This window comes from Stenella coeruleoalba (assembly GCF_951394435.1).
Source record: "Stenella coeruleoalba genome assembly, chromosome: 8".
NCBI classification, from domain to species: Eukaryota; Metazoa; Chordata; class Mammalia; order Artiodactyla; family Delphinidae; genus Stenella; species Stenella coeruleoalba.
In genome coordinates, this window is record NC_137154.1 from 15777976 (window position 1) to 15804315 (window position 26340).

The 26340-nt window shown below is 46.3% G+C and overlaps 1 protein-coding gene across 3 annotated transcripts in view; it reads right to left on the reverse strand.

Annotated features, from left to right (window-relative positions):
- The window catches only part of EXT2 (exostosin glycosyltransferase 2), a 130233-nt gene that overhangs the window by 97359 nt on the left and 6534 nt on the right, over positions 1–26340 (reverse strand). For all 3 annotated transcript variants that reach the window (XM_079929924.1, XM_079929923.1, XM_079929925.1), the window contains exons 2-7: positions 22091–22656; positions 21061–21150; positions 15517–15633; positions 9034–9229; positions 7081–7220; positions 3988–4081 (exon numbers count right to left, since the gene is read on the reverse strand). In XM_079929924.1, the coding sequence (XP_079786050.1) occupies positions 3988–4081; positions 7081–7220; positions 9034–9229; positions 15517–15633; positions 21061–21150; positions 22091–22626 (1173 nt within the window). In that variant the 5' untranslated portion in view covers positions 22627–22656. The remainder of the gene's footprint in view (positions 1–3987; positions 4082–7080; positions 7221–9033; positions 9230–15516; positions 15634–21060; positions 21151–22090; positions 22657–26340) is intronic.

The following is a 26340-nucleotide window of genomic DNA, read 5'->3' on the forward strand; positions in this document are numbered from 1 at the left end:
AAACTTAATTAGGTTTCCCTGTCAGGCAGAATATCCTTCTCTCTCGGTACATCCTAACTCCTGAGTCATGTTAAGGATTTTCACCATGTATTCATCGATCAGATTATAGCCCCTGAACTCTAAGCTGCAAAAAGTTACTGCAATACCTTCGTCACCAAGATCCCACCCCACATCTCTGGGGTCAATTCAGAAACTCTGGCTCTATTCCATCACAGGAGAGCAGAATCCTGTGCTAAGTGCAGGAAGGAGCGGGTCTCGAGAGAGCGGCTCTGAGGACAATGTCAACGTAGCTCACAGCACTTAGGACTTCTTGGAAACAAATACTCAAAAGGAAAATCAGTCACTTAAAAGTGGATGGAGCCCTCTGCTGGCTACAACTGTCCACGCAGGCCCTTGAGCCGGTTCTGAGTTGCTGAGCAAGAAAATCAGACCCTCTGTTCCTCGGTCTCAGCTCATTCTAACATGATCAACCAGGGGTTCCAAGGTATCAGCTACCGATGCAACCAGGTTTTCCCCTAAAAGTTTATGCCTGTCTTACAAAAAGACTCAAATTTGACCTCCCTAAAGAGAATTCACTAAGGTGTAAAAACTTTCCAGAACCAAGTGTGTGCTATTTTTTCAGTTACTCCTGCCAAGGTCAGATTAAATCAATGGAGGGTATACAGAAGGCAAAATGACAAGCATATTCGGGAAAGGACAAAAGAGAGAGATGATTAACTATCAATAGAAAAGTGGTTCCCAATCACAGAAATTCTGCTCCATGGGGGGCATTTGGTAACGTCTAGAGACATTGCCAGTTGTCACAACTTGGGAGACAGGTGTACTGCTGGCATCTGGCAGCTGAACTTACTCATCCTTTATAACTATCTGGGAATTGCTTCAACCAGATAATCTCACCTTTAGTTGAGATCAGTCCAGTCTAGAAATGTGAGGTTGGGAGAAGAAAAGAGGTCGTTTTGGAGATGTAGAATATTCAGAGAAAGGGGAGCAGGACTAAACGGGGCATGGCAGCAGAGTGCCAGAAGGTCTGAAAACAGCACAGAGAAAAGGGGCATCAGCAAGCAGAGGGAGGTTTAGAAACGGGAGGCAGGAAAGTACCAAGACTGCCTTTATCCTCCAAGTTGACATAATGTGGGTTATTCACCACCAGAGACAGTGACAGGCCCTCATGACAGGAGGTGGTCATGGGAAAGAGATGACCACTTAATTATTAATGTTGTCAAGGACAAGAGTTTCACAGCATTTTTTAACAGCTGAATGAAACATGAGAGATGTTCTAGCCAATGCCTTGATTTCATAAATGAGGAAAGGAAAGTCCAAGGAGCTTTGGTAACTTGTCATGGTTGTATAATTAACAGGGACAGACCCAGAGCTCAAACTCGAGTCTTTTGACTCCAAGTGTGTCTCTTTGAACCAAAATAACCTAAAAGTACACTGTTTTAAGTAACCTTTAGTCATTCCATCTCAACGGTTCTATGATTCCAAGCCTGTCACCGAAAAGGCCGGCCAGGCTCGTCTCAGACCTATGGTTCCCAAACCAAGCTCCCGGAAAACAAGGGCATTCTGTGAGCTGACAGTGGGAGCTCTGCTTGGGAACTAAGTGATTCTCTTTCCAACACGAAGGTGGCTGGGGGGAGAAGGTAACTGGACAGAACTTGCTCATTTTTACCTACCCAGTGTTTTCTTAGCCTTTTAGACTAAATCTAGAAAAAGATATCTGATTTAGCAGATGATTTTCTATTTAATTATGTTAACAAATCAAGATGCCATAAAAAGAAACACAAAGAGCATAAATACCAGCGCCCTTCAAGGAGCATTTTCTTCTACATGAGTTGTAAGAATCACAGGTTTAGATCAAGAACATAGAGATCTCTAGACTGACTTTCTAATTCACTAAAACTCAGATGAGGTCAGGAGTTAAGTAACACACGGGGAAGCCCAGAAACTTAAAACGAACATGGGTGTGCTATGAAAAAACTTCAGGGAGGCTAAGCTCAACCTGTGATTTGTTTTCAAATCAGAACACCAAAATGTTTTACAGATGAGGCTACTGAGGTCCAGAGAAGGCAGATCCTTGGCCAAGGGCACAGAGTTAGTAACTGGGCAAGCTGGCATTCAACACAGGCAGGCTGGGGTAAGAACCTACAGACTTCATTACTGTGTGATGTGTCATCTCTTTGGTTTAAGAAGCTCAGTACCAAAATAAAGAGGGGGACTGACCACATTCACTAACTCCCTCCTAAAACCCTGAAATGACAATTAAGGGGAATTTTTAAAAATTAAGGCATAATCACTGAAAGATAAAGAGAACGGGGGAGGAGATAACAGCAACAAAATGTGGAAGCGGAAAAGCAGAAGGAAAGGTGGTAGCTGACGCTATAGGCCCAAGAGAGCGCATCCTAGATCAGCTGAGAAAAATCTGGGTTCCGCTGCAGAGACTCAGGGGAAAAGGCAGTGCTCAGGGCAGGAGGACAGATGGAAAATGTATTTAAGAAGCAGTCAGAAGCCCAGAATTCCTCCCCATTCCACACACAGCTGGGTGACTGCCCTGCCCTAGCCCAGACAGAGGCCTGAGGCTCGTTCCTGGGACAGGTTAGATACAGGGGTGCACGGGGCAGTTACATCCTCAACACTGACAGCCCTCCAAACCTCTTCTCCAGCTCAGCACCTACATAGATAATTTTGATAGAAATAAAAACTTGTTAAAATCCATTAAAAAAAAAAAAAGAACTAGAGAGAACCATAATCTGAAAGGATACATACACCCCAGTATTCACTGCGGCTCTGTTTACAATAGTCAAGGCATGGAAGTAACCTAAATGTCCATCAACAGATGAACGGATAAAGAAGATGTGGCCCATATATACAATGGAATATTACTCAGCCATAAAAAAAGAATGAAGTAATGCCATTTGCAGCAACATGGATGGACCCAGAGATTATCATACTAAGTGAAGTAAGTCAGACAGAGAAAGACAAATATCATATGATATCACTTATATGTAGAATCTAAAAAAAATGGTACAAATGAACTTATTTACAAAACAGAAACAGAGGGACTTCGCTGGCGGTCCAGTGGTTAAGACCCTGCGCTTCCAATGCAGGGGGCGTTCGGTCCCTGGTTAGGGAACTAAGATCCCACATGCTGCGCTGCGTGCCGCACAGCACGGCCAAAAAAATAAATAAATAGAGTGGCTATATGTATGTGTATAACTGATTCACTGTACAGTAGAAACTAACACAACACTGTAAATCAACTATGCGCCAATAAAAATTTTTTAAAAAAAAAGAAAGGAAAAAAAGAAATAGAGACAACATGCACAGTACCAATACTGGGATAGTCTTTTTTCAGTTTTTAACTTGTTTCACATTTAAGCCCAACTAAACTCCTTTTGGGAGAGAGAAACGGCAGAAGGACTAAACAGGACACGTGGTGGATGCGTTAGACAGTGGAGAGCAGCCCAGAGGAAGGGGCATCAGAAGGTAGACGAGAGACCTGGGAGGGGAAGAGGGAGGGTGTACGTGTTCTGGGGAGAGGAGGGCACCTCCTAATCACGAGGGCCGCTGAAGGGGGGATCCAGGCCAGCTGACACCAAGACACTCTCGGGGTCAAGCCTCCTCAGAAGCATCACCCTGAAACGTGCTGGCTTCCACAGCCACCTCCGTCACCAGAACCCTCACCTGCCGTGTAAACCACCTTCCAGAGAGGGGCAGCTCTGCGTCCTGAGCACACCGCTGAGGTGTGACCCTAGCATCACAGCACGCTTACCTCAGGAGCATTTCTGAATCTCTGATAGTTATTATTCCAAACCTTACCTGATGCAACTCCCTAACGCTGCTTTCCTCTTTTAAGTTTGGCTGGTCAGTGTAGTGGAGGAAACAAATCCCACTCCCGCACTCAGCAGCCATCGCTCTGTACCAAGCAGCCAGGGCCACCCTTCCACGTGACCCACGCCCCCTCGCCCACAGGGCTGCCTGGCCCCTTACCTGTCTCTGCATTTCTTCAATCTGTCTTTGGGGGATGCTCTGCAGAATACTGTACACATCCGACATCTTTTCTTCTGGCACAGCCACAGATGCTCTAGAGACAAGAGCAAAACAACTGATGGACGCGCAGCCCTGTACACAAAGCACTGCTACGTACATTTCTCGTTTAATTCTCACAAGCAGAAGCAACAACACCCAAACGACCCTCAGCCCCACAGTCCTTGCAGGGAGTAGTCCCTCTTCCTCGCCCCTTTCTCAGGGCTGACCAGCTCCCTCTCTCAGCTCCCCAGCACCACTCCATTCCTCTCCCATCCTCTGTCCACTCCCCACTGTGCTTCAGCCACACAGGTACCCTCTCAGTCTCCTGAACATACCACACCCTGCCTAACCACAAGGGCTCTGCGCGTCCAATTCTGCCTGCCTCTTCACTCTTCTTCTTCACTCCTCACTGCCCGCTCCGAATTAACAATGACTCTTCTCCTTCAGCTACATTCCCCAATCCATTCATTTCCTCAGCATGTATTTATGGAGCCCCTACTATGTGCTAGGTCCTGGCAATACCACAGTGAACAAATCAGACATGGAAGGAAGGCCAGGGAGTGAGAGGACCAGGGGAACACCCGAGGGAGAGCATTCCAGGAGGAACAATGAACAAAAGGCCCTGAGGAAGCAGGGTGTCGGGAACGTCGGGAACGTTCCAGCAACAGCAAGGAGGCCAGTGTGGCAGGAGCACAGTAAAGGAGGTGGAGAATACCAGGCAATGAAGAGAAACAGGGGAGGGAGGGTCACAGCAAAGCCTCTGGGGCCTCCCTGGCCATTTAAGGACTTACGCTTTCACTGAGATAGAAAACCACAGAAGGGGTCAGGAAGGCACGGCACGATCTGGTTAGGTTCCAACAGGATCATTCTGCCTGAAGAGTTAGAACAAACTACAGAAAGCAGGAGCGGAAGCAGGGAGAACAGCTGGGGCCCCTTGCAGGGTCCAGGCAAGGGATGCTGAGAGAGAGGAAGTGATGAAAGTGACGAGGGAGCAGAGCCAGCAGGACGTGCCACCAGATTAGAGATGCTGGGTAAGGGAGAGAGGGCTCGATGACGACTTACCCTTCATAGATTCAGCAGAGTTGGTCATTACATTCGTCTAGGTTAATTTATTAAAACCTGAGACCCCCTCCGCCCACTAGCCTAGTCCATTAGGATGGAACCATGTCTGGTCCCAATCACCAGCATACCCGAGCACCTGGCATATTGCCTAGCACAATTGCACTTAATAAATACTTGTTAAATAAGTAAATGATTTCTACCATACAGATGGGAAAACTGAGGCTCAAAAAGGTTAAATGATTGGCAAGATCACAAAGCTAGCCAGGAATAGAGCTGGTTATCTGAACCCCAGCCTTCTGTCTTCAAATCCAGAGCCCTTCCACCACTTATCCCTAATTACAACTACCCAAGCACATCTAGATCCTCGTAGGAATGAATATCTTCTCAGACTCAGCTCAGGGTCACTGCCTCTGAGAAGCCCTACCCGACCCCACAGCCAGCAAGGGTATGTGTCTCTTCCTCCCCCTCCAAGCATCCCATCCAGCCAGGGCTGCATCTCAGCTCTGCATCTGGTAATCACTGGCTTACTTGTCTATCTCCCACCACTGGACTAAGAGCTTCTCAGAGGCAAGACCTGACCTTGATCATCTTTGTATCCCCATACGCAACACAGTACCTGGCAAAGAGAGGGTGCTCAATACATATTTCCACAGATGAATAAGTGACTGGAAGTGGCTCATCACTTCTCCAGGACACAGAGAATCACACACCCTCCTCCTCCAGGCTGAACTGGGCTCCCTCCCTGTTCTGGGTTTCCATAGCACCCCCTGCATGCATCTGTTACAGCGTTTAGCATACAATACTATAATTGTGGGTTTGTCTTCCCCACTGGATTCTCACCTCCTTAAGAGCAGAGCCTGTATTATTCACGGTAGGCTTTCCAGTAAATGTGAGATAAATGAATGTACACATGAATGAATGCTACTTAAATTGTTCAAATACCTGTGGTGACCAGGCTTGAACAGGGTATCAAAAAAGGTGGGAGGGGCTTCCCTGGTGGCGCAGTGGTTGAGAGTCCGCCTGCCGATGCAGGGGACACGGGTTCGTGCCCTGGTCCGGGAAGATCCCACGTGCCGCGGAGCGGCTGGGCCCGTGAGCCGTGGCCGCTGAGCCTGCGCGTCCGGAGCCTGTGCTCCGCAACGGGAGAGGCCACAACAGTGAGAGGCCCGCATACCGCAAAAAAAAAAAAAAAAAAAAAAGGTGGGAGAGGAGAAAGCAATTAAGCATTTGAGGCAAAGACAAGCCTGAGAGGTATGTACAAAAGGAACTCGTTTTCAAAAACCTTTAACCTCCAATGTCCTGGGGAAATGAAACAACAAGAGACGAGCAGACTACTCCATGAAGCACAGCACTGACAGTCATGTCCAGGCAGGACGCACGCGTGTCCATCCATCCACTGGGAGTGTTTCTAAGCTTTCACCCGTGTGCAGGCGCTCTGCCTCCAGCCAGCACTTCATGCAAATTCAACAGACTCTAGAGCAGTGGTTCTCAACGGTGGCTACAAATCAGAATTGCCCATGGAGCTTCAAAAGTCCTGAGGACAAGGCCCAGGTATGTGTTTAAAAGTTCTTCAGGTGAGTACACTCTACAGTCACAGCTGAGAACCACTGCTCTAGGTCAAGGGTAAACAGCCAGATGGTAAATATTTTAGGTTTTGCAAGCCACGTAATCTCTGTCATTTTAACCTACAGTACTCAACTCTGCCACTGTCACTCAAAAACAGCCGAAGATCATGTGTAAATGAATGGGTATGCTGTGATTCAATAAAACTTTATTTACAAACACTGGCAGCCTGCCATATTTGGCCCAAAGGCCTGTTGGCCAACCTCGGCTCCAGGCCAACGGACTAACTTTCCTTATGGAAAATATAGCAAAAACAGTCTGAAGGAGTAGTTCTCCAACCTAGCTATGCGTTACAATTGCTGGGGGGACTTTTAAAATCTAATCCATGCAGGACTCTTGGTGTAAAGTTTATCAGAAGGTAACACCCACCTCTTCCAGTCAAGAACTTCAGAGAAAGGCAAAATGTAGGAGTCTGCAATGATAACTGGGATACAGCCGGCCCGCAACACGTCACTCAACACCGCCTGGCCCAGCCGAGCTCCTCGAAGGACCACACAAAAAGTAGCCTCCTGCAGGAATACAGGCAGAGGGAGGGATTACATACCAATTTCACTGATCCACTTACTCTGATCCCGGCAGACCATGAAGTTCTCTCAAGGGCTGAAGCCAAGCAACACCAAAAATGTTGAAAGGTAACAGGTCACACCAGTAAGACTGAAAAGCTTAAGTGGCTGCAATGTTCTGGTTTTCCACTCTCCAGTATCAGCGCAATGCCTCCACTGCTGGCATTCTGAAAATGTTCACAACACACGTCTACGTCTTCCTCTGGACACTCAACAACGTGACTTTGCAAGGGCTGGATTCTTTCAGTCCTAGTGTGCTGTGTACACACACTGTGGCACAGTGGCTGCACAGCGCTCAGAACACTTACCTCCGCCTACCTTGTTATAGAATTATTTGATCTGGGCCTATCAGTCTCCCTAGAGGACCCCCTAAATAGAAAGTATCAAATCTCCTTTTATCTTTCTACTCCCTATGGCATCTAGAAGTGTGCTTTGCATATAGAAGACATTCACTTCATGAATGCAATGCCTTAGAAAACATAGGAAGACAGATATGTTCTATTTAGAAACAATCCATCGAACAAAAAGCAAAATCTCAAAAAATTTCTTCCGCGTTCACTGCCTCAAACTTGTACTCGATGTGGGACACGTTTGGGAAAGTGAGACATGTACACGAGAAGAAACAGCTGCAATAAGTCAACCAAAATAAGAAAAGACCCCATCTCTAATACTCAGTTTCTCCCAGTTTTTGCCTCTTCAGGAGGAAAAAAAGTTAAAAAACAAAACACTGTTTAATCTTTAAAGCTAGAGAAAAGGAAAGTTCAGAAAAAATATGAAGAAACTCAACATGCCAAATTCCTCCGGGGATAAACCAGAAAACAGCAAGAGTGGAAAAAGGGCATCAGTCATGGTGGAGGCGCAGGTGGACAGCTCGGCTGGCCCCAAAGAGTCGGTGTCCAGATGTGCACACACGTGCTGATAACCATTTTTCCTGTCTAGACAAAGGTTACTATAAATACTCGTGCTCACATCACCACTGTTATCAGTCAGACATTCCAGAGGAGATGCAGCACTTTTTGAAAGAAAGTATTTTAACAATCTCAGCATGGGCCAGTACTCTTTGGAGATTAAAAAAAAAAAAAAAAAAAAAATCACACCAGCTCCTTGATATTTCTCCTTGAACTAACCTGTCTGTATTTTAAATATTTAAGTGAACAAAACTCAATTTCTCCTCTCCTAGCCTCCAGGCCCTTGCAATGTGAACTATCCTGCTTATAAAACATCCCCAAAAGGACTACTCTGCTTCTGGTTATGGAAGCCCTGCCACTTCCACAACACCAGTAGGACAGGCTAAGGGCGGCAAAAACACCACGAGACAAAAACGGTAACAAAAAATAAAAACCTCCCACTCAGGAAAAGCTGACCATGGCCTTGCGGGTTGGCACAGTCAGAGGATACAAGCTGCACCTTCGAGAAGGAAGTTTCTCTGGGCTGGATTATGAATACAGTGATAAAAGCAAAATACATATGCCTGCTTTGTCTATGTGGCTTTTCTGTAAATCCATGGGATTTGTGCTTTTGCAGTGAGATGAATATCTGAAAGGAGTAGGAACGCTCATAGGCCAAGCAGCTTTGCACAAACAGTACACAGATGCCAAAGCTCCTGGAGCTCCGTGGCTGCAGTGAAGAGCAGTCTGTCTTCCTCTCCCCTTGGGGAGTGCTGCTAGCTGAGCGTGGGGAACACCTGTCTGCTGGGGTCAGTTTCACCTTGCGGATGTGACCTGTGCCGAGCCTGAGAGAGGAGCCGGGTGGCGCTCACCTGCAGCACCTGTGGGTAATCGAAGACCTGGTGCTTGTGGCAACGCTTTCGGGCAGCGGGGATGCCCTCGGAGAGGTTGGTGCACTTGTCCAGGACTAACGCCGCTTCTCCGTGTCTGGCCTGGAGGGCGGCCAGCTCCTCTCTGTACTCGGGATGCAGAGCCATCTGGGACGACAGGAGGAAGTACCGCCGTGGCCTACGAAGGACAAAACGAGGGACTGGGACCTTGCAGCCGCTGTGCGAGTCAAGGTGAGACCAACTTTGATATTAAACTTAATGGCAACAAGCATTTTCTCACCCTTCTTTATTCACATCCTTGACTTTTTGGGAAATTATACTCGGCGGCATTGCTGAATATCTAAAATATTATACAATCTAAGAAAGCAATCTATGTCTCATTCACATGCTGAAGCGTCATGCCGTCATTGAAGATTTCATTTGGGAAAAGTTCTTAATGTTTTCAGGAAATGCTTATAATATGCCGAGCTAAGGGAACAGGCTTTACGTGTGTGTGTATGTATATGTGTAAAGACAGAAACGGACTGACTGGTTGATTATTTGGAAGAACATCAAATGTTACCATTAGTTCTATATGAGCTCTCTGCTCTGAAAAGGAACTGAGAGCGGGCTGCATCCTTCAAACAGGAAAACAAGGGGTCTTAATGGACAGCAGTGGCTGTGAAAGCAGAATAGGTGAAAGACTGCTTCCAGCTGTTGGGTGGCACTCTATGCCACTCAACATCCCCATCCTCAAGGCCACAGGGACTCGGGAAGACCAGACTGGGCACTGAGAACAAGTGGAAAAAACCATCTTCACCAAGGGATAGAACCAGTCTTAACATCCGGATAGCAGGAAAATGGAGTGAAAGGAGGACTTCCAAGAAGCTAGCGCCATTTTAATCTCCACGAGAGACAAAACGTGAGCACAAAGTGAGTAAGCCAGGAGTTGGGGGAAGACTCTGGGGAGACCAGATGGTAAGTCATTCCCTCCCGCAGGCAGACAGGTTACAGAGCATAAACACGACATGGGCTGAGGGACCAGCAGGGATCACTGTAGAAGAAAGGAAGAATATAAAGCAGGTTCCAGAGGAAATGAAACCCCCATCAGACCTAGAAGCAGGACTCACTCAAATCTACCTCAAACTGGTACAGACCGGGGAAAATACTGAACGTACACCTCTCTAGGTACTGCCACCAGGGAAGATAACAGGAAGCGATGCATGAGGAACAACCCAAAGGCCACAGTCTGAACCCCACTCCCCACCCCACCGCTTTCCTTCTTGCTTTGGGAGAAAGAAAGGGTAATTGTTTTGTTTTTCCACGGTTTCTCAGGCTTATCTGGAGGGTCCAGCTGGAGAACACCGTATGCATCCACCCATGGCCACAGAATAATCATTCTCTAACGGAGCAGGTGGCACCTCCCCAAGCATTACGCTTCATGCCCACAAGACCCAGAGCAGTGATTGAGAAGGTGAACACTCTCCCTGCCAGCAATTCAGCTCAACAGAGCAGCAGTCACCAGAGCTGTGCATGGCTCTCAAATCCTCAGAGCCATTTCTTCTGGTCATTTCTTTCTATAGCTGAACTAAAAGCAAAGGGTATTGCCCACACCACAGGGAGGAAAGAAAGGGACAAGCAGATTCCCTAGAACTTCACTGCCCAACAGCAGTTAGCCACGTGAGACCATTTAAATCTATTAAAATTTAAAATCCAGTTCCGCAGTCACATTAGCCACATTTCAACTGCTCAACAGCCATATGTGGCCAGTGGGCACCTGACAGCACGAATACAGATCATCTCCTCGCTGAAAGTTCTATTTGAGAAAGCTGCCCTGGACGGTAGTGCAGACCCAGAGCCCGGGGTAGAGGCAAGCAGAGGTAAGAGAGACGTGGAACAGCAGCCCGTCAGGGAGACAGTGTGGATCAGCTGTAGCGACTGGTTTCTCTCATCCTGGGCAACTTCCCCCTAAATCACGTTTTATTGAACAATACACTGTATATTTACAGCCAAAAGTATTCCTTCTAGCCACTGAAACAGACTCTTGAATTCTACTCCCAGCCCTGAGCCTCAATTATTTTTCTTTTGTAAAAGCAATTTTAATTTTCAGAGGGATGACTTATGATGGGAAGATCACATACGGGGAGCACTCTCAGATCATCCCAAAGTGAAGACCGCCTCCATTCAAAGTATTTCTGTAATCAAACTTGTCTGTTTAAACAGGAGGAAGATTTACAGTCAAACTCTCAAGACAAGCATGGAAACCACCTTAACAATTAAAGCCATTTGAAAATGAAATGAACTGTCTTGTGAGGTGCTGAGTCCTTTTTATGACAAATCAGAAAACTTTTCATTAAGAAGTAACAGCAAAAGGTATACATTAAGTTAGAGCTGAACGGCCTCTAAAGGTCTTTCCAATTCCCAAGACACTGGTTCTACGGTGGATGTCCTGGAGCCCTGGGACTCGCTGGATATTTCTGGAGATTTTCTATTTAAGCAACATAAAACTGGTGCTCCGGGCTGCTAAGAACAAGAATAAACAATCTGGTATCCAAGGGGGTGTCCATGCAGGAGGAGGTAAAGTGCTGGAGTCCTGGAGGGAAGAGGGTGCTTCTGCACAGCAGGGTGGCCCGCCCACAGGGAATGCTGAAGTCTTAGTGGGGGGAGAGCTTCTACTTGGGGGAAGAGCAGGGAGGTGGCCTGGCACAGAGTACGAGATCCCTAAAAGAGTGACAGGGGAATGGGTAGAGGTAGTTATGGCCCCCCAGCATGGGATGCTGAGACCAGGTGAGGTTAGGGGGGCATCCGGGCAGCCCAGGAGACTGTTAGAGGCCGGGCAGGCTGAAAGCGTGGGGGAGGGTGATGGCAAGAGTAGCATCACTCCAGTGGGCGGGGGGGCGGTCAGACTCAAGAAGGGTGAGGAGGGTATCTGTCCTGGGGTGATGGGGAGAGCAGGAGCGCTACATGAGGGTCAGAGTCTGAGTGGGCGTGGAGAGGGTATCTGTGCAGTGAGGGGGCAGCGGCAACAACGCGACAGAATTCTGGTCCCATACAAGAGGGCTGATCAGATAAGATACTGAGGATAAGGGGAGCCAGATTTCTCACTGTCACAGAAGGGAACCACAAATATGCAAAGAGAGGGAATTCCCTGGTGGTCCAGTGGTTAGGACTCCACGCTTTCACTGCCGATGGACCAGGTTCGATACCTGGTTGGGGAACTAGGATCCCGCAAGAGGCGCAGTGGGGAAAAAAAAAAAAAAAAAAAAAAAAATATATATATATATATATATATATATATATATATATATATATATACACACATATGGAAAAAGAGAGAAACCAGAATGCCCCTGCAGTGTTGGATGGAATTGAAGATACCAATATGAACGCATGGTTTTCAATACATGTAGACACAGAGAGAGAGAGAGAGAGATAGAGAGAGAGAGAGAGAGAGACAGAGAGGGAGAGAGAAAGAGGGAGAGAGAGAGAGAAAGAAAGAGAGAGAGAGAGATCCATCTATATAGACAGAGAAATAAATACAGATGCTAACATGTGGTGCTCAAAGAAACTCTTGAGTAAAGAAAGGCTCTGGGTTGGATTTCACTGTTAAGAACACAGTTCTATTTTTAGACACTCAGCCACCAGGCTCCCTGGGTCCTCACCTACCACTACCATTTTCTACATAAATGTGCAGATGTGAACAAGAGTCTAAAAATGTTCCCCCTGCCTGCATGCTGGCTCTCCCTGACCCGGCAGATGGCTGGTCGATGGAGCAGGCCCATTTTAGTTTTAAGCAAACAAAATCTTAAGGTGGATTTGTTTTTCTTTCAAGGACTAAAATTACCAGCTATGACTTTCATGTTTCCTCCCAGCAGTGCTGATATGGAAGCTTAAGTAAAATCATGCTGAGAACTTGAAGTCTCCCTCAATAGTAACAGTTGTAAACTCCCAATTTAGTTCCTTTTAGAGAGAAAATGACAAGAATTCCAGCTGAGGCCAACACAGCTGTGAGAAGAAGCTATCAGTAGCAGCAGTCCTCAGCTTCCCATTGAAAAATATTGAGAGAGATTTAAAATAAAAACAAGCCTCTTACTACTCTATGCAGCCCTCAAGAGGTGTGGGAATTCCCTTAAAAAGCAACTCTCACAAAGAGCAACAGATCCCAAATGTTGCCGCGAGGTCACCCACACTGCCTCCTCCCAAGTCCCTGGAAAGTGTGATGAGTCTGGAGCCTGTCTTTGCTTTGCTTTGCTTTTTTCCCCCTTTTTTTCAGAGGGAGAGGAGTGTTGTTTGTAAAAGAAACACAACTGCAGGGCCAGACTGCAAAACCGGTGGGGAAATGGAGAGGGCGGGTCTAAGTCGGGCTGTAGAAATCCACCCCTTGGCCAGCAGGGGGAGGACCACGCCCATCGCAGCCTTTAGTGTCCTTCTGCTACCCTTGAAGGTACAGCGCTACTCTATCTAGTTACTGAACATCAGAAGTTTAGAAATCAACTGCAGCCTTCAGCCATCTAAAGATGTTAATTTCAGCCTAGTTATACACAAAAATTAGAGATTAAGTTACCAAGAAAACACCACCGAGAAAACAGCCTGTAAATCTTTGAGACTACTCTCTGAAGGTAATTACTGTTCAGAGTGGTTTGCTCTCCTTTGTTTCAGCTTCACTGAATCTTTTCCTTTCGGTATGTTTTTTTCCCTGGATTAAGTCTAAAGGGAAGTGACAGTCCTAAACCAATGTAAGAGAGCTAGGGACGTCCCTGGTAGCGCAGTGGTTAAGAATCCGCCTGCCAATGCAGGGGGCACGGGTTCGAGCCCTGGTCCGGGAAGATCCCACATGCCGCGGAGCAACTAAGCCCGTGCGCCACAACTACTGAGCCTGCGCTCTAGAGCCCGCCAGCTTCAACTACTGAGCCCGCACACCACAACTACTGAAGCCCACGCACCTAGAGCCCGTGCTGCGCAACAAGAGAAGCCACCGCAACGAGAAGCCCGCGCACCGCAACAAAGAGTAGCCTCCGCTCACCGCAACTAGAGAAAGCCCATGCGCAGCAATGAAGACACAACACAGCCAAAAATAAATAAATAAATTTATTTTAGAAAAAGAGAGAGAGCTAGATTATACTCAAGAGATGACACGATAAAGAGAGTTTCGTCCGAGCAGTCTTAAGAAAGAGGCCCAGAGGCAGCTGAGCCGGCCTGCCAGACTCGCTCCTCACCTGCTCACACCCTGTCTTGCCCAGGCTTTCTCGGCCGCAGCACTGCCGACACTTGGACCCAATGAGTCTTTGTAGTGAGGGCTGCCCTGGGCATCACAGAGATTTAGCGGCATCGCCGGCCTCCACCCACTAGATGCCTGCAGCACCTTGTGCAGAGTTAACACAGACTGACGGCTCTCTTTTTCGAAAGGCTGGCCCTCGGCTGGTGCACAGAACTTCGATTTGGGGGGAGAACTGTAAGGATGGCTCACTGGGCCCAAACTGTACAGACAACAGGGTTTATACTGAACACCTGCTTTCCTTCTGGGAGCCTGGAATTATGCACAGCACGTGCTACGCAGAGACTGCCCATGGGATTCGTTCCCAAAAAAACCCTGGGCGCTGAATCTCTAACGAGCTTAGCTGGTGGGCAGCATTTCACACGGCTGTCTCAACTTGGTGTTGGGGGAAGTAAGCCCCTCCTGTGTGATGCCAAGGGGAGGGCACCCTTGGAAGCCCCTGGTGTCCCCGGACGTCACCCCATGTGCCTTTGCTCTCTGGGGACTGTGATTTACATCCTGTTGCTGTAATAAAACATAGCCACGAGTATGACTACACACTGAGTCCTGTGGGTCCTCCTGCAAATCATCAAAATTGGAGGTGGTCTTGGGGATGGACGATGGATGGGAGCAGGTCATTAGTCTGATGAAAATGAGGAAAAGGATTTCCAGACAATGTTTACAGCCCAGAAAAACTGAGAGAGCAAAGCTTATTCTAAGGAAAAAAAAAAAAAAAAGCTAGAGATGGAGACAGTGGTCATGTAGTCGAGGGTCTTGAAAGACATTTTAAGGACTCTGGGCTTCCCAAGAACAACGTGATGCCAACCGTCAAACTGGAGAACCGCGAGACCAGAGGCAGAAGACCACAGAGGAAGCCATTTCAGCAATCCAAAGGAAGGACGACAGTCGCCTGGCGCAGGGTGGGTGCAGAGAGACGGAGAGGTAGACAGAGCTAGAAAATATTGAATACGTAGGATGCAGAATCAATAGGACTTCTTATTCTGATACAGGAAGTAAGGGAGAGGAAAGAGTTGACGACACCCCATAGATTTCTGATTTGGGAAGCCTGGCAGACAGCACTCAAAACTGACTGAGCGAGAGAGAGAACTGAAGGATCAGTAAAGTTGGGGTGAGGCAGGGAAATGGTAGACTCAAAGACCCCGGCCTGTAGTCGATGCTTCGGCCCTCGCCGGCATCTCCCAGCACACCCTGCTGTGCCGAATGTTCCTCACCCTGGTCCTTTCTCTGGAAGGTCCACCTCGGCTGACAGCGGACTATAGACAGGAATGCTGACGTCGTAGCCTTGCCGGTAAGTCCACGTAGAAAAGCCACCACCAGCCAACAGAGCCCTGAAAGCAAAGGATTTTGTCAAATGATGAGAAAGGGAGAAGGTCTTCATTCTGATAAGCTCTGTGGAAAGGGGTAATTGAATATTCATAACAATATCAACCACAGCTAATGGTTACTAAGTCCGTTTTCTACAGAGACACTGTGCTCAATGTACAATCACACCTCCTGGACACCAGCTGCATCCTGTTCCTGAGTCACCACCCTTCCTCTGGGGTCCTAAGTAGTCTTTCCCTACTTTCCATGTTTTAAAATACATCACAGCCAGGACTCCCTTTGAACAGCCCCTCTGTCACCTCATTCAGATCCCATTCACCTCTCCCAAAAGTCATACCCAACTCTTAAACACACTTACAATAACAGCAATAATAATAGGTCTGTACAGGACAACTGGCTGGGGAAGTCACTTACCAACCCCACTGACTGGAATCTCAGGGGACAATGGACAAAGAAAGCAGTGGTGACAGCAAAGTATCACATCTCATGTTGCCCACACCCCAGCCTCTCTCCAATTCCCGCCCTGAGCAGTTCTTTCCACTGTCATCCCAGAGCTCCGTGTGCATCGCGTAACCTCTACCAGCTCTCACCATCCATTCCAGCTACTCAGTCTTATTAACGCAATTCCGTCTACAGGAAGCAGAATCCAGAACTGGACATTTAGTGCTTCTCTTGCAGTCTGTATGCATGAGCTTTTATTCTCCTTAGTTAGAAAGCCAAGAAGACTCTGTTTTAATTGGATCCAGCAAGTAGTACAATGACACTTCATCAGAAAGGAAGCAGGTGTATATCACATCAACTTTTATAGTTATTCTGCCCCTGGGGCTGCAAACCCATCAAATCACTTACTGGGGCAGAGTGATGCCAGTTCCATGCACTGCACAGTCTGAGCCAAAGTATATGAACTGAAAAGCCACATTCTGTGCCATCTTGATTGCTACCAATCCCCTCCCTGCCCTGATGACAGCCTACATTCCCTTCTAACATGACCAGTGTAAGTTCAAAGATTTTCAAACCACCCCTGGAAATCCCAATGTGTTTGTTTAAGCTTTAGGAAACCAAGAATTGGTCAGGGAGGTAACGTGCAGGCTAAAAACCTCTCCAGCTGCCAGTCCTCTATGTAAGACTCAGTAACTAGCCTTCGTATCAACATACGGTCTTATTTTTCTTGAGTGGCATTCAGCAATGAATCCGTCCAACATGAATCTGGGTGGGTTCCATGACCATGATGGCAAGCAGACTGCATGGGTCCCCACAACCTATGTGCAGAGAAGCAAACACTGATCCGACATACAGGCACCAAGCAGTCCAGGTAAGCCAGGGTAGTGGGTGATGAGGTAATTACACCCACACCCCAGAGGACAGGAGCATGTGTATGTAGTGAGAAAGGAAGCAGGTGTACATGATGCCAACTTTTACTGTTACTCTGTACCTGGAGCCCCGGGGGTAAGGGAGGGGGTTAAGCACTGGTAGGAGGAAAGCATGCAACCCGAAGCATGTCTCCTGCCACAGATCACACATGTGCAATCTGGTGTGTGATCTTAGGAAGAGTCACCACTGCAATTAGTCAAACAAGCCGCACACCGGCCCTGCTGCTAAGACTTCAACTCGAAGTCACTGTATCTTCTTCTGCCAAGCTTTCCCTAACATTATAATGGAGAAAAAATTGTAAGCCTCCCTTGTTTTACAGAACACGTGTTTTACATTGACTGAAAAGTAAATTTCTGAGAAGCACATTCTGTTTTCCCATTATGTATCCCCAAATCAGAGATCCGTTCCGAAGCCGCAGAGACTGAATACAAACCTTGCAGCTAAGAAAGCATCACTATGATGACCACACTCACACCAGGCGTTCTATCACTGCAAGTGTCACCAGAATCTTCAGCACTTCCCGGGACTTCCTGACTCAGGGACATCACCGACCCTCCTCCTCTCAGCCTGGCCTCGTGGACTCAGCATCCCTACCCTGGGTCTTTCCCAGACGCTCTCACAGCTCGCCTCCTCCCATGTGAGTATTCACAGAGCCTGAACACAGTTCGTCTGCAAGTGTATCTTTTGCTTCCTTTGAATCAGGCCTGCAAATTCCTCAAATATAAAGCTTCACGTTTTAGGTTTTTCAAAAAGAGAAACTGACCAATTCTACTGATTATCGTTGTTTGTTTACTGACTCAAACTGTAAAAAAAAAAAAAAAAAATAAAAAATTATGAGACAACTACATTTGAGCAATGGCTAGATATTTGGTGAATATCTGGTGGTATTAAAGAACTACTGTTAATTTTTTTAGGTATGATAATAGTATTCTAGTTATATATATATATATTTTTTTTTGGCTGCATTGGGTCTTCGTTGCTGTGCGTGGGCTTACTCTAGTTGTGGTGCTACTCTTCGCTGTGGTGTGCGGGCTTCTCACTGTGGTGGCTTCTCTTGTTGCGGAGCACGGGCTCTAGGTGCGCGGGCTTCAGTAGTTGTGGCATGTGGGCTCAGCAGTTGTGGCTCGCGGGCTCTAGAGCGCAGGCTCAGTAGTGGTGGCGCACGGGCTTAGTTGCTCCGCGGCATGTGGGATCTTCCCGGACCAGGGCTTGAACCCGTGTCCCCTGCATTGGCAAGCGGATTCTTAACCACTGCGCCATCAGGGAAGCCCCTGTAGTTACATTTTTTAAAAAGCTCTTATGCAGAGCCTCAAATGAAATGTTTACAGATGTAATGATATAACATCTGGGATTTGCTTCTAGATAATCTAGCGAGGAGCAGGTAGGAATACAGATAAATCAAGTTGACGACATCACAGCTGGACAGTGGGTGTGCGGGGCTCACTGTACTGGTTTCTCTTCTTTTATATAAGGTTAAAAGTTTCCGTAAGAAGTTTAAATAAATATACACCCATACGAAAGTAGAAATTTGTGAGAGATACGTGCAAAGAAAGGATAACAAAAATCTAAGGTAGTAATAAAATTATAGAATGTGTCTGAGAAAACAAAGATCAGTAAAGTCAGACATTGAAGAGGTACAATGTGCTGTCATTTGACTTAAAATAAAATGGGTATGTGAATATATACACGTGTGTATTTGACTATAAATCCATCAAATAAAGACTCGAAAAATACACAGTGTTGGATAACAGTGATTACCTCTCAGTAAGAGAGTAAAAAGAGGAGGATTTGAAAGCATACTTCTACTCTTTGTACCCTCGCATATTGTTCTGATCTTGTACCAAGAAGGTATATGTGTACCATGCATAGGATTTTTAAAACTTGAAAGAGAAAAACAGATTCAAACAGCATAAAAGATGTATTTTCTGAGCGGACATTTGCTTCAGTCCTGGTCCTTGCGTTTCCCTGAGTCAAGTAATTCTTAAATAATCACACCTAGGACTTTAGATTTCAGGGGAATCTTAGAAACAGTCTAATCTAGCCTGTCTGTTTTCTAATTTCTGAAAAATCAGATGTGCAGCTCCTGCTGAAACCATTCTACACTCATGGCTCTTGCCTCCTCTGAATCCAGAAGCAAGGACAAAGGATAAGAAAAATTAACAAACAAATCTACTATCCTTACCCCACCCAGAAGACTACCTAGGCTTCAAAATGATATTTCTCCCATGGAAAGATAAAGGAGGACTATATGATGATTCATTACTTGCTACAAGATTGTCTATAATCACTTACAAAAAACACATGCACAGGGAAAACGATTTAACCTTCCTGACCCTTAACACCTAAGTACCAGCAAGGACTTACACTCTCTCCTGATTACTTGACACTCTGCTGCAGAGAAATGAAACCCCTTTTAACGTGTGCACTTGATAAAAATAAAATACTTCTCCCATGCAGATACATATACCAAAATGTCAGCAAAAGTGAAATGTCCCAAACAGAAATAAGCCCTTCTCAAAACAAACCCAGAGGGGCTTCCCTGGTGGTGCAGTGGTTGAGAGTCTGCCTGCCGATGCAGGGGACACGGGTTCGTGCCCCGGTCCGGGAAGATCCCACATGCCACAGAACGGCTGGGCCCATGAGCCATGGCCGCTGAGCCTGCACGTCCGGAGCCTGTGCTCCACGACGGGAGAGGCCACAGCAGTGAGAGGCCCACATACTGAAGGAAAAAAAAACAGAACCGCAGGTGAAGACATTGCATTCCTAACAGCTCTTTCCCTTCCCTTCTCTACCCTCTAAAGTATTTCACCTTCCCAGAACAACCAAACGCATAGAACAGCAGCCCACTCAGGAACACTGGGGCTGAGAGCCAAATCAGGGATCACCTTGCGTTTAGATGGTTTCTACAGAATTTGTGTGGCCTGACTGCCCTCTATCGTCCAAAATGGTTTCTACACCAAAGTTGAGGAATGGTCCTGGGGTGTGTCTTTTCTAGTGATAATTGTATTTCCAGATAGAAACTCAATACTGACTCTAGATAATCACTTAAAGCAAAGAGGGCTTAGATTTAATCTTCTGGGGAAAAGCAGTACTAAGTGTAGATTTTCATAAATGACAATGCTGGCCTCCCACAGCTGGCCTCACCTTTTTCAGTAACAATGATCTTTTAAGAGTTAAACATCAATAAAGTTAAACATCAACTGTAATAAATAATAAACATCAACTGTAATAATGATCTTTTAAGAGTTAAAGATCAACTGTAATAAACATCAACTGTAATAACTGTAAGTTAGTTATAAATGAGTTCATATATGAACTTACAATAATCCTCTACCTTGAGTATTGCCCCGGACCCACATGTTGGGCCCAAACTCTCTGCTCTCTTCAGAGCCTCGAACCCAGTGATGGGAGAGGAACCTTAAGCGGCACCTCCCTCCTGAGTTTTCCAGGAGGTGGTGCAGTCAATGCACAAAAGGGCCAATACCCAGTAAGCGAGCTCCAACTGCAGCCGTGACGTCATGGCCGCCCCACACCGGATCTGCCTGTTCGGAAGTGTTATTAGGAAGGAAGGAAAGAAGCCCACTGACTGAAACAACAGAGAGTAAATGGTACTCAGAGTGCCCTCATTCCCCGGATGTTACGGGGTCCAATTACACAGCCACGCCCTCTCCCCTCAGTAGCTGCGACTCTACCTCTGGCAAATGCTCCCAAATGCGGAGAAAGCTGACACAAGCCAGTGAGGAACCAGGCCCTGGTGGGGGGCGGCGCTGGAGGAGAGGTTACGCTCAGGAGAGCACAACCCAGACTAGGAAGACAAGACAAACTTTTAAGATGCCCCGCTGGAACCTAAGCTCCAACTGGTTTCCAACAGACTTAGGCAGGTCTGATGCTTCTAGGTCTTGAGGAGGAAAGGCCTAGGACAATTCTCCACTTTAACAAACAATTCTGGTTACAAACTACGTCCCAGTGGGCTGGGAAATATGATTTCTCATGAACGAAAGGGTCTTGCATTTACTTAATCCTCAGAACCCTATCACGGGGACAGCCCCAAATACACCTACCTGTCTCTGGGGACATCCAGGGCCGTGTTATAATCTGGGGGACCTCCAGGCAACATGTTGAACAGGAGGTGATTGGTTCCTCGATCCCACCTATTAAGAAATTAAACATGTAGGAGAATTCACACATCAACTATGAAGAAACAAAGACAAGTCAGCTTCTGGATGACAAGTAGTCTCCCCAACCCATAACGGGGCCTCTTCTCAGGAGTGCCTGGAGATCCCAACAGTGCATCAGGCACTGGCCTGGCTCCTTGAAAGTAAAGCTGGGGGATGTGCACTCCAAGCTTGTGCACTACAGAACTGCTTATGCTAATGAAAACCTGAACGCTACCTGAGTGTTCACCATTTGGTTACAGAAACAAAAAATAAATAAACCGAAGGCCAGTTAAATACATTAGGGAACATGTACAAAATGGAATACTATACAGCCCTTAAAGTCATGTAGAACCGACAGATGAAGATGAAATTATCTGGAAATACATTCATGATAAATGAAGGGAAAAAGGCAGCAAGAGAACGTGTTTTGCTGTGTGATCCCATTCTGGACAAAAATGTTATATACACATGCATAGGTATATATACTTTATACAAAAATGTATACATACATGCCTATGTTTTATACAAAAATGACTGAAAAGTAACAGCAAAATATTAATGATCATCTCTTAGAGGCAGGCTTATGGAATGAACCTTACTTTCTTCTTTTTGCTTACCTGTATTTTCAGACTTTTTATAGTGAATGTATATTATGTGAGTAATAAAGAAGGGAAAAAAGTGCTTAAATTTCAAAGGAAAAGCATGGGAAGCATCCTTAGCTTCTAAACGTTAAGAGGCTGGGAACCCACAGCAGTGGCACGGGAGGGTGGTACAGAGGTCAGGTGCCCAAAGCACCGGTCCTCCTACAAGTCAGTCGCTCATCCACTCACCCCCATATGAGATAAGAGACAAGCAGGCAGCCGGACACCAGCTCAAGAGAACCACTGGCTCTGCCCCTCCTTCCCTCTAGCTCCTGGAAGACCTGCTGTGATACCTGGAGAGCTGGGCCAGCGCCTGCGCCGTCTCCTTCACGCGGAGCGCGTTCTGGTTGAGCAGGTCGATGGACGGGATGAACAGGCAGGCCCGGGCGATGTCCTCGGTGTAGTAGTCGCTGTCTGCGACGGCCGTGAGCAGCTCGTTGTACTCCTGGGAGATGGTGCTGCTCACTGGGACACCCGCATCATCCACATACTTCTTCAGAGAGTAAATGTACACCTTGATCTTGTTCTTGGGGTTGAAGCCACAGCGGTAGACGTCGAAACACGTGTGCATTCTGCAGCTGAGGTCGCCACGCTCGGGGACGGGGCTGTCGGCCGGCAGCCTGACCACCGGCACGTCGCGGATGCTGCGCTTCTGCACGCTCCAGTCGCTCGAGGACTCGATGGAGTGCGGCCAGAACTGAAACATGCCCGTGGCGATGAGGCCCAACAGGACGATGGAGAAGAGGGTGATGTAGTAGATGCGGTGCTTGGTCTTCATTCTCGGGATGAGGGCAGGACCCCGGATGTTGTACTTGACCGAGGCACACATAATGACCCAGAGAGCCTCTTCCTCACACTCCTGGTTACCAGGGGAGAAGAAAGAAAAGTGAAGCTTTTAGGGTGGCAGATGACACTTGAAAGGACCGTTCAACTTTGAATCTACCTCTTTTCCTTAAGTGGTCTGATGAAATAATGAAAAGGGATTTTTGACCTGTCTTATAAATAAATAAATGTGTACATATGAGAATATGATGTATTTAATATTACATACTTAATATAAATACTGTTAACATAATGTAAAAATATTACTATATTCTATAGATATATGTTCTCTGAAAGCATAAGCCGGTAAATGTGTGAGACCTAGGAAGAGGGGTACTGACCAAGGAAGAAAAGTCAGAGGTGCAACAGCTGAAGACAGTTGCTTTATTTCGCTTTCAAATACTTGCCTAACATAAACTGATGCTTCATCTGGACAAACTGAGGTTTCGTTCATTGTACTAAGGCCTGTTTTGATTCATTCATTCAACCCTCATAGAGGACCTAAACAAAGAAGAAAGTGGAAACCTACCTTAGAGGAATTTATATGCTAATGAGACACAAAACCGTAACAAAATGCGGAATGTAAAAACACCACTAAGAAAATATCAAGAAAAGGCCAAGGGGTATTAGAGAAGATTAATCTTTAAATAAAATATATACTGATGTTTTATAATGAAGGGATAGTTGACACATTTAGATGGAAGGGAGAAATGAAGAAACAGGGAAGGAGGAAAGGAGAGGTGGAGGGAGGAAAAGAAAGGCCAATGAGGTCGATCCATTTCTAAAGATGGATGCCAACACTTCTTCCCACTGGTGAAGGTGCACGCCACTCGTCCAACCAAAAGGTGGAATCTCTTTCCCTTCCCCCTGAATTCGGGCTAGCCTTGTGACCTGTTTGACCAAAAGAACGTGGCCGAAGTGAGATTCTGGGGCTTCTGAGTCCAAGACTTAAGAGACCCTGTAGCCGATGGAAGCCAGCCACCACGTTATAAGGAAGCTGAGCTCCCAGCTTAGGGCAACCTCAGGAAGACCCCAGGGGAAACTATGTGAAGCAAACATGAACCAGCCCCGCCAAGCTCTGTAGAGATGGCAGAATCCCGAGCAAATACATCATGGCTGTTGCTGTGGCTGTCTGTAAGTTTTGAGGTGGTTTGTCATGTAGCAATAGATAAATAGCCAATAAGCATCACTGACAGATACAAAGAAAATCCTTAGTCCTCAGCTGAAAATGCAGAGTCCCCCTGCAGACTCCAAATTAAGATCCTTACCGAACAAGCCCGACACCTGATGCCTAGCTACCGTGTGGGGAGGGTAAAGCCTTGAGTGTGACGGCATCATCTGGCACAGACACGCTACTGCAACAAGAGACTTTAGGACTTCAGCATTCCACATGTCAAAATCCCGATCTTCAAAATGGCCTCATTCGGAAAAGCTATTAATATAAAGGGAAACAACTGAAAAGCTCATAGAGGTCTATCTTAAGGTTTATCAACCATTTGCACTATAGCTAAATGGAGTTCTCCCCAATCATGTCCACACTGTAAGACTGCTTCCTTCCTAGCCAGCAGGGTCTCGTCAAGCCTTGAATGTTGCAATCATTATCAGCTTTTTGGGTAAAATGTGCTGAATGGTCATGAATGATTTCAACTTGTATCTCTCTGAAACCATGATCTGGAACATATCAAGAAACGTGCTTGTGGGCTTCCCTGGTGGCGCACTGGTTGAGAGTCTGCCTGCCGATGCAGGGGACACGGGTTCATGCCCCGGTCCAGGAAGATCCCACATGCCGCGGAGCGGCTGGGCCCGTGAGCCATGGCCACTGAGCCTGCGCGTCCGGAGGCTGTGCTCCGCAATGGGAGAGGCTACAACAGTAAGAGGCCCGCGTACCACCAAAAAAAAAAAAAAAAAAGAAATGTGCTTGTCATGGACTAATATATGAAAGTTCATACATTTTAAGCTTAAAGATTATCATCTTTGGGGTATATACATTAGCCATTCAATATATACTAATGGATTCCATGCCAGAAATGCAGGCACAAGAGCTATTTCACTTTTTCTGTCATTCTAACGATGAACAGGATGTTCCTAGCCTGCCCCCAACCCCTACTTACCACCAGGCCCACCCTATCGTTTTCCTTCTCTCCATGTATCTCTCCTGGAGCTAGAAAAGAGGTCCTGGGACAAATGCACGCAAGGAGCTGCACTCTCCATATACCACATGCCAGAACTGCCCAACAGGCTCTCAAGGTGTGTCTATATCCTGAATCAGTGGTTCTCAAACACCCAAATGATAAGAAGCACACAGGGAGAGCTTGTTAAAACACAGAGTCCTTAGCCCCAGCACTGGAGGGTTGTATTAGTAGGTCTAAAATAAGGTCAAAGAATCTACCGATTTAGCAAGCCCCTTGCATGTTTATTTTATGCAGCTAGGTTTGAAATCTTCACTAATGTTAGACAAACTACCATTTAACATAGTAGCTTTTTTCTTTTTAAATGTATTTTATTTATTCATTTTTGGCTGTGTTGGGTCTTTGTTGCTGCATGCGGACTTTATCTAGTTGCGGCGAGCAGTGGCTATTATTCTTCATTGCAGTGCGGTGGCTTCTCTTGTTGCGGAGCACGGGCTCTAGGCGTGTGGGCTTCACTAGTGTGGCACACAGGCTCAGTAGTTGTGGCGCACGGGCTTAGCTGCTCCACAGCATGTGCCATCTTCCCAGACCAGGGCTCGAACCTGTGTCCCCTGCACTGGCAGGCGGGTTCTTAACCACTGCGACACCAGGGCACAGTAGCTTTTAAAACTTTTTTTAAACTAAAACCTATAAGACAACATTTTATATTATGACCCAATACAGACATAGATGTGTATGTATAATATCTGAAATAAAACAAATATTTCACAAAACACTATTTTCACAAAACAATGTTTAACCTTAGTACATAGTATTAGCCACAGAACATGTGATGAACACTGTGTTCTTCTATTATCCTATTGCTTCTTAAAAATACTGGCCATAACCTACTAGAGCAATAATCCACCAAGGTAGTATCCACATATGACCTTTACAATTTTCATGAGGTCCAGATTATAAAAAAAGACATTACCACAACAAAATAAATCCAAAGATAATAGAAGGAATTAAGTAATAAATAAAAGCACAGAAATTAATTAATTAAAACCCAAATAGGATCAACAAAGCTAAACCTTTTTTTAAAAAGACTAAAGAAATTGACATTTGGGCTTCCCTGGTGGCGCAGTGGTTGAGAATCTGCCTGCCAATGCAGGGGACACGGGTTTGAGCCCTGGTCTGGGAGGATCCCACATGCCGCGGAGCAACTAGGCCCGTGAGCCACAACTACTGAGCCTACGCGTCTGGAGCCTGTGCTCCGCAACAAGAGAGGCCACGATAGTGAGAGGCCCGCGCACCGCGATGAAGAGTGGCCCCCGCTTGCCACAACTAGAGAAAGCCCTTGCACAGAAACGAAGACCCAACACAGCAAAAAATAAATAAATAAATAAACTCCTACCCCCAACATCTTCTTTAAAAAAAAAAAAGAAAGAAATTGACATTTGACATAATTCTGGTAAGATTAATCAAGATAAAGAGAAAATAAAGCACAAATAAATACTAGAATGAAAAGGGGCCCATAACTCTAAATACTGCATGTATTTAAAAGATGAGATGGTATCAATGAACTTATACCAAAATATTTGAAAATTTAA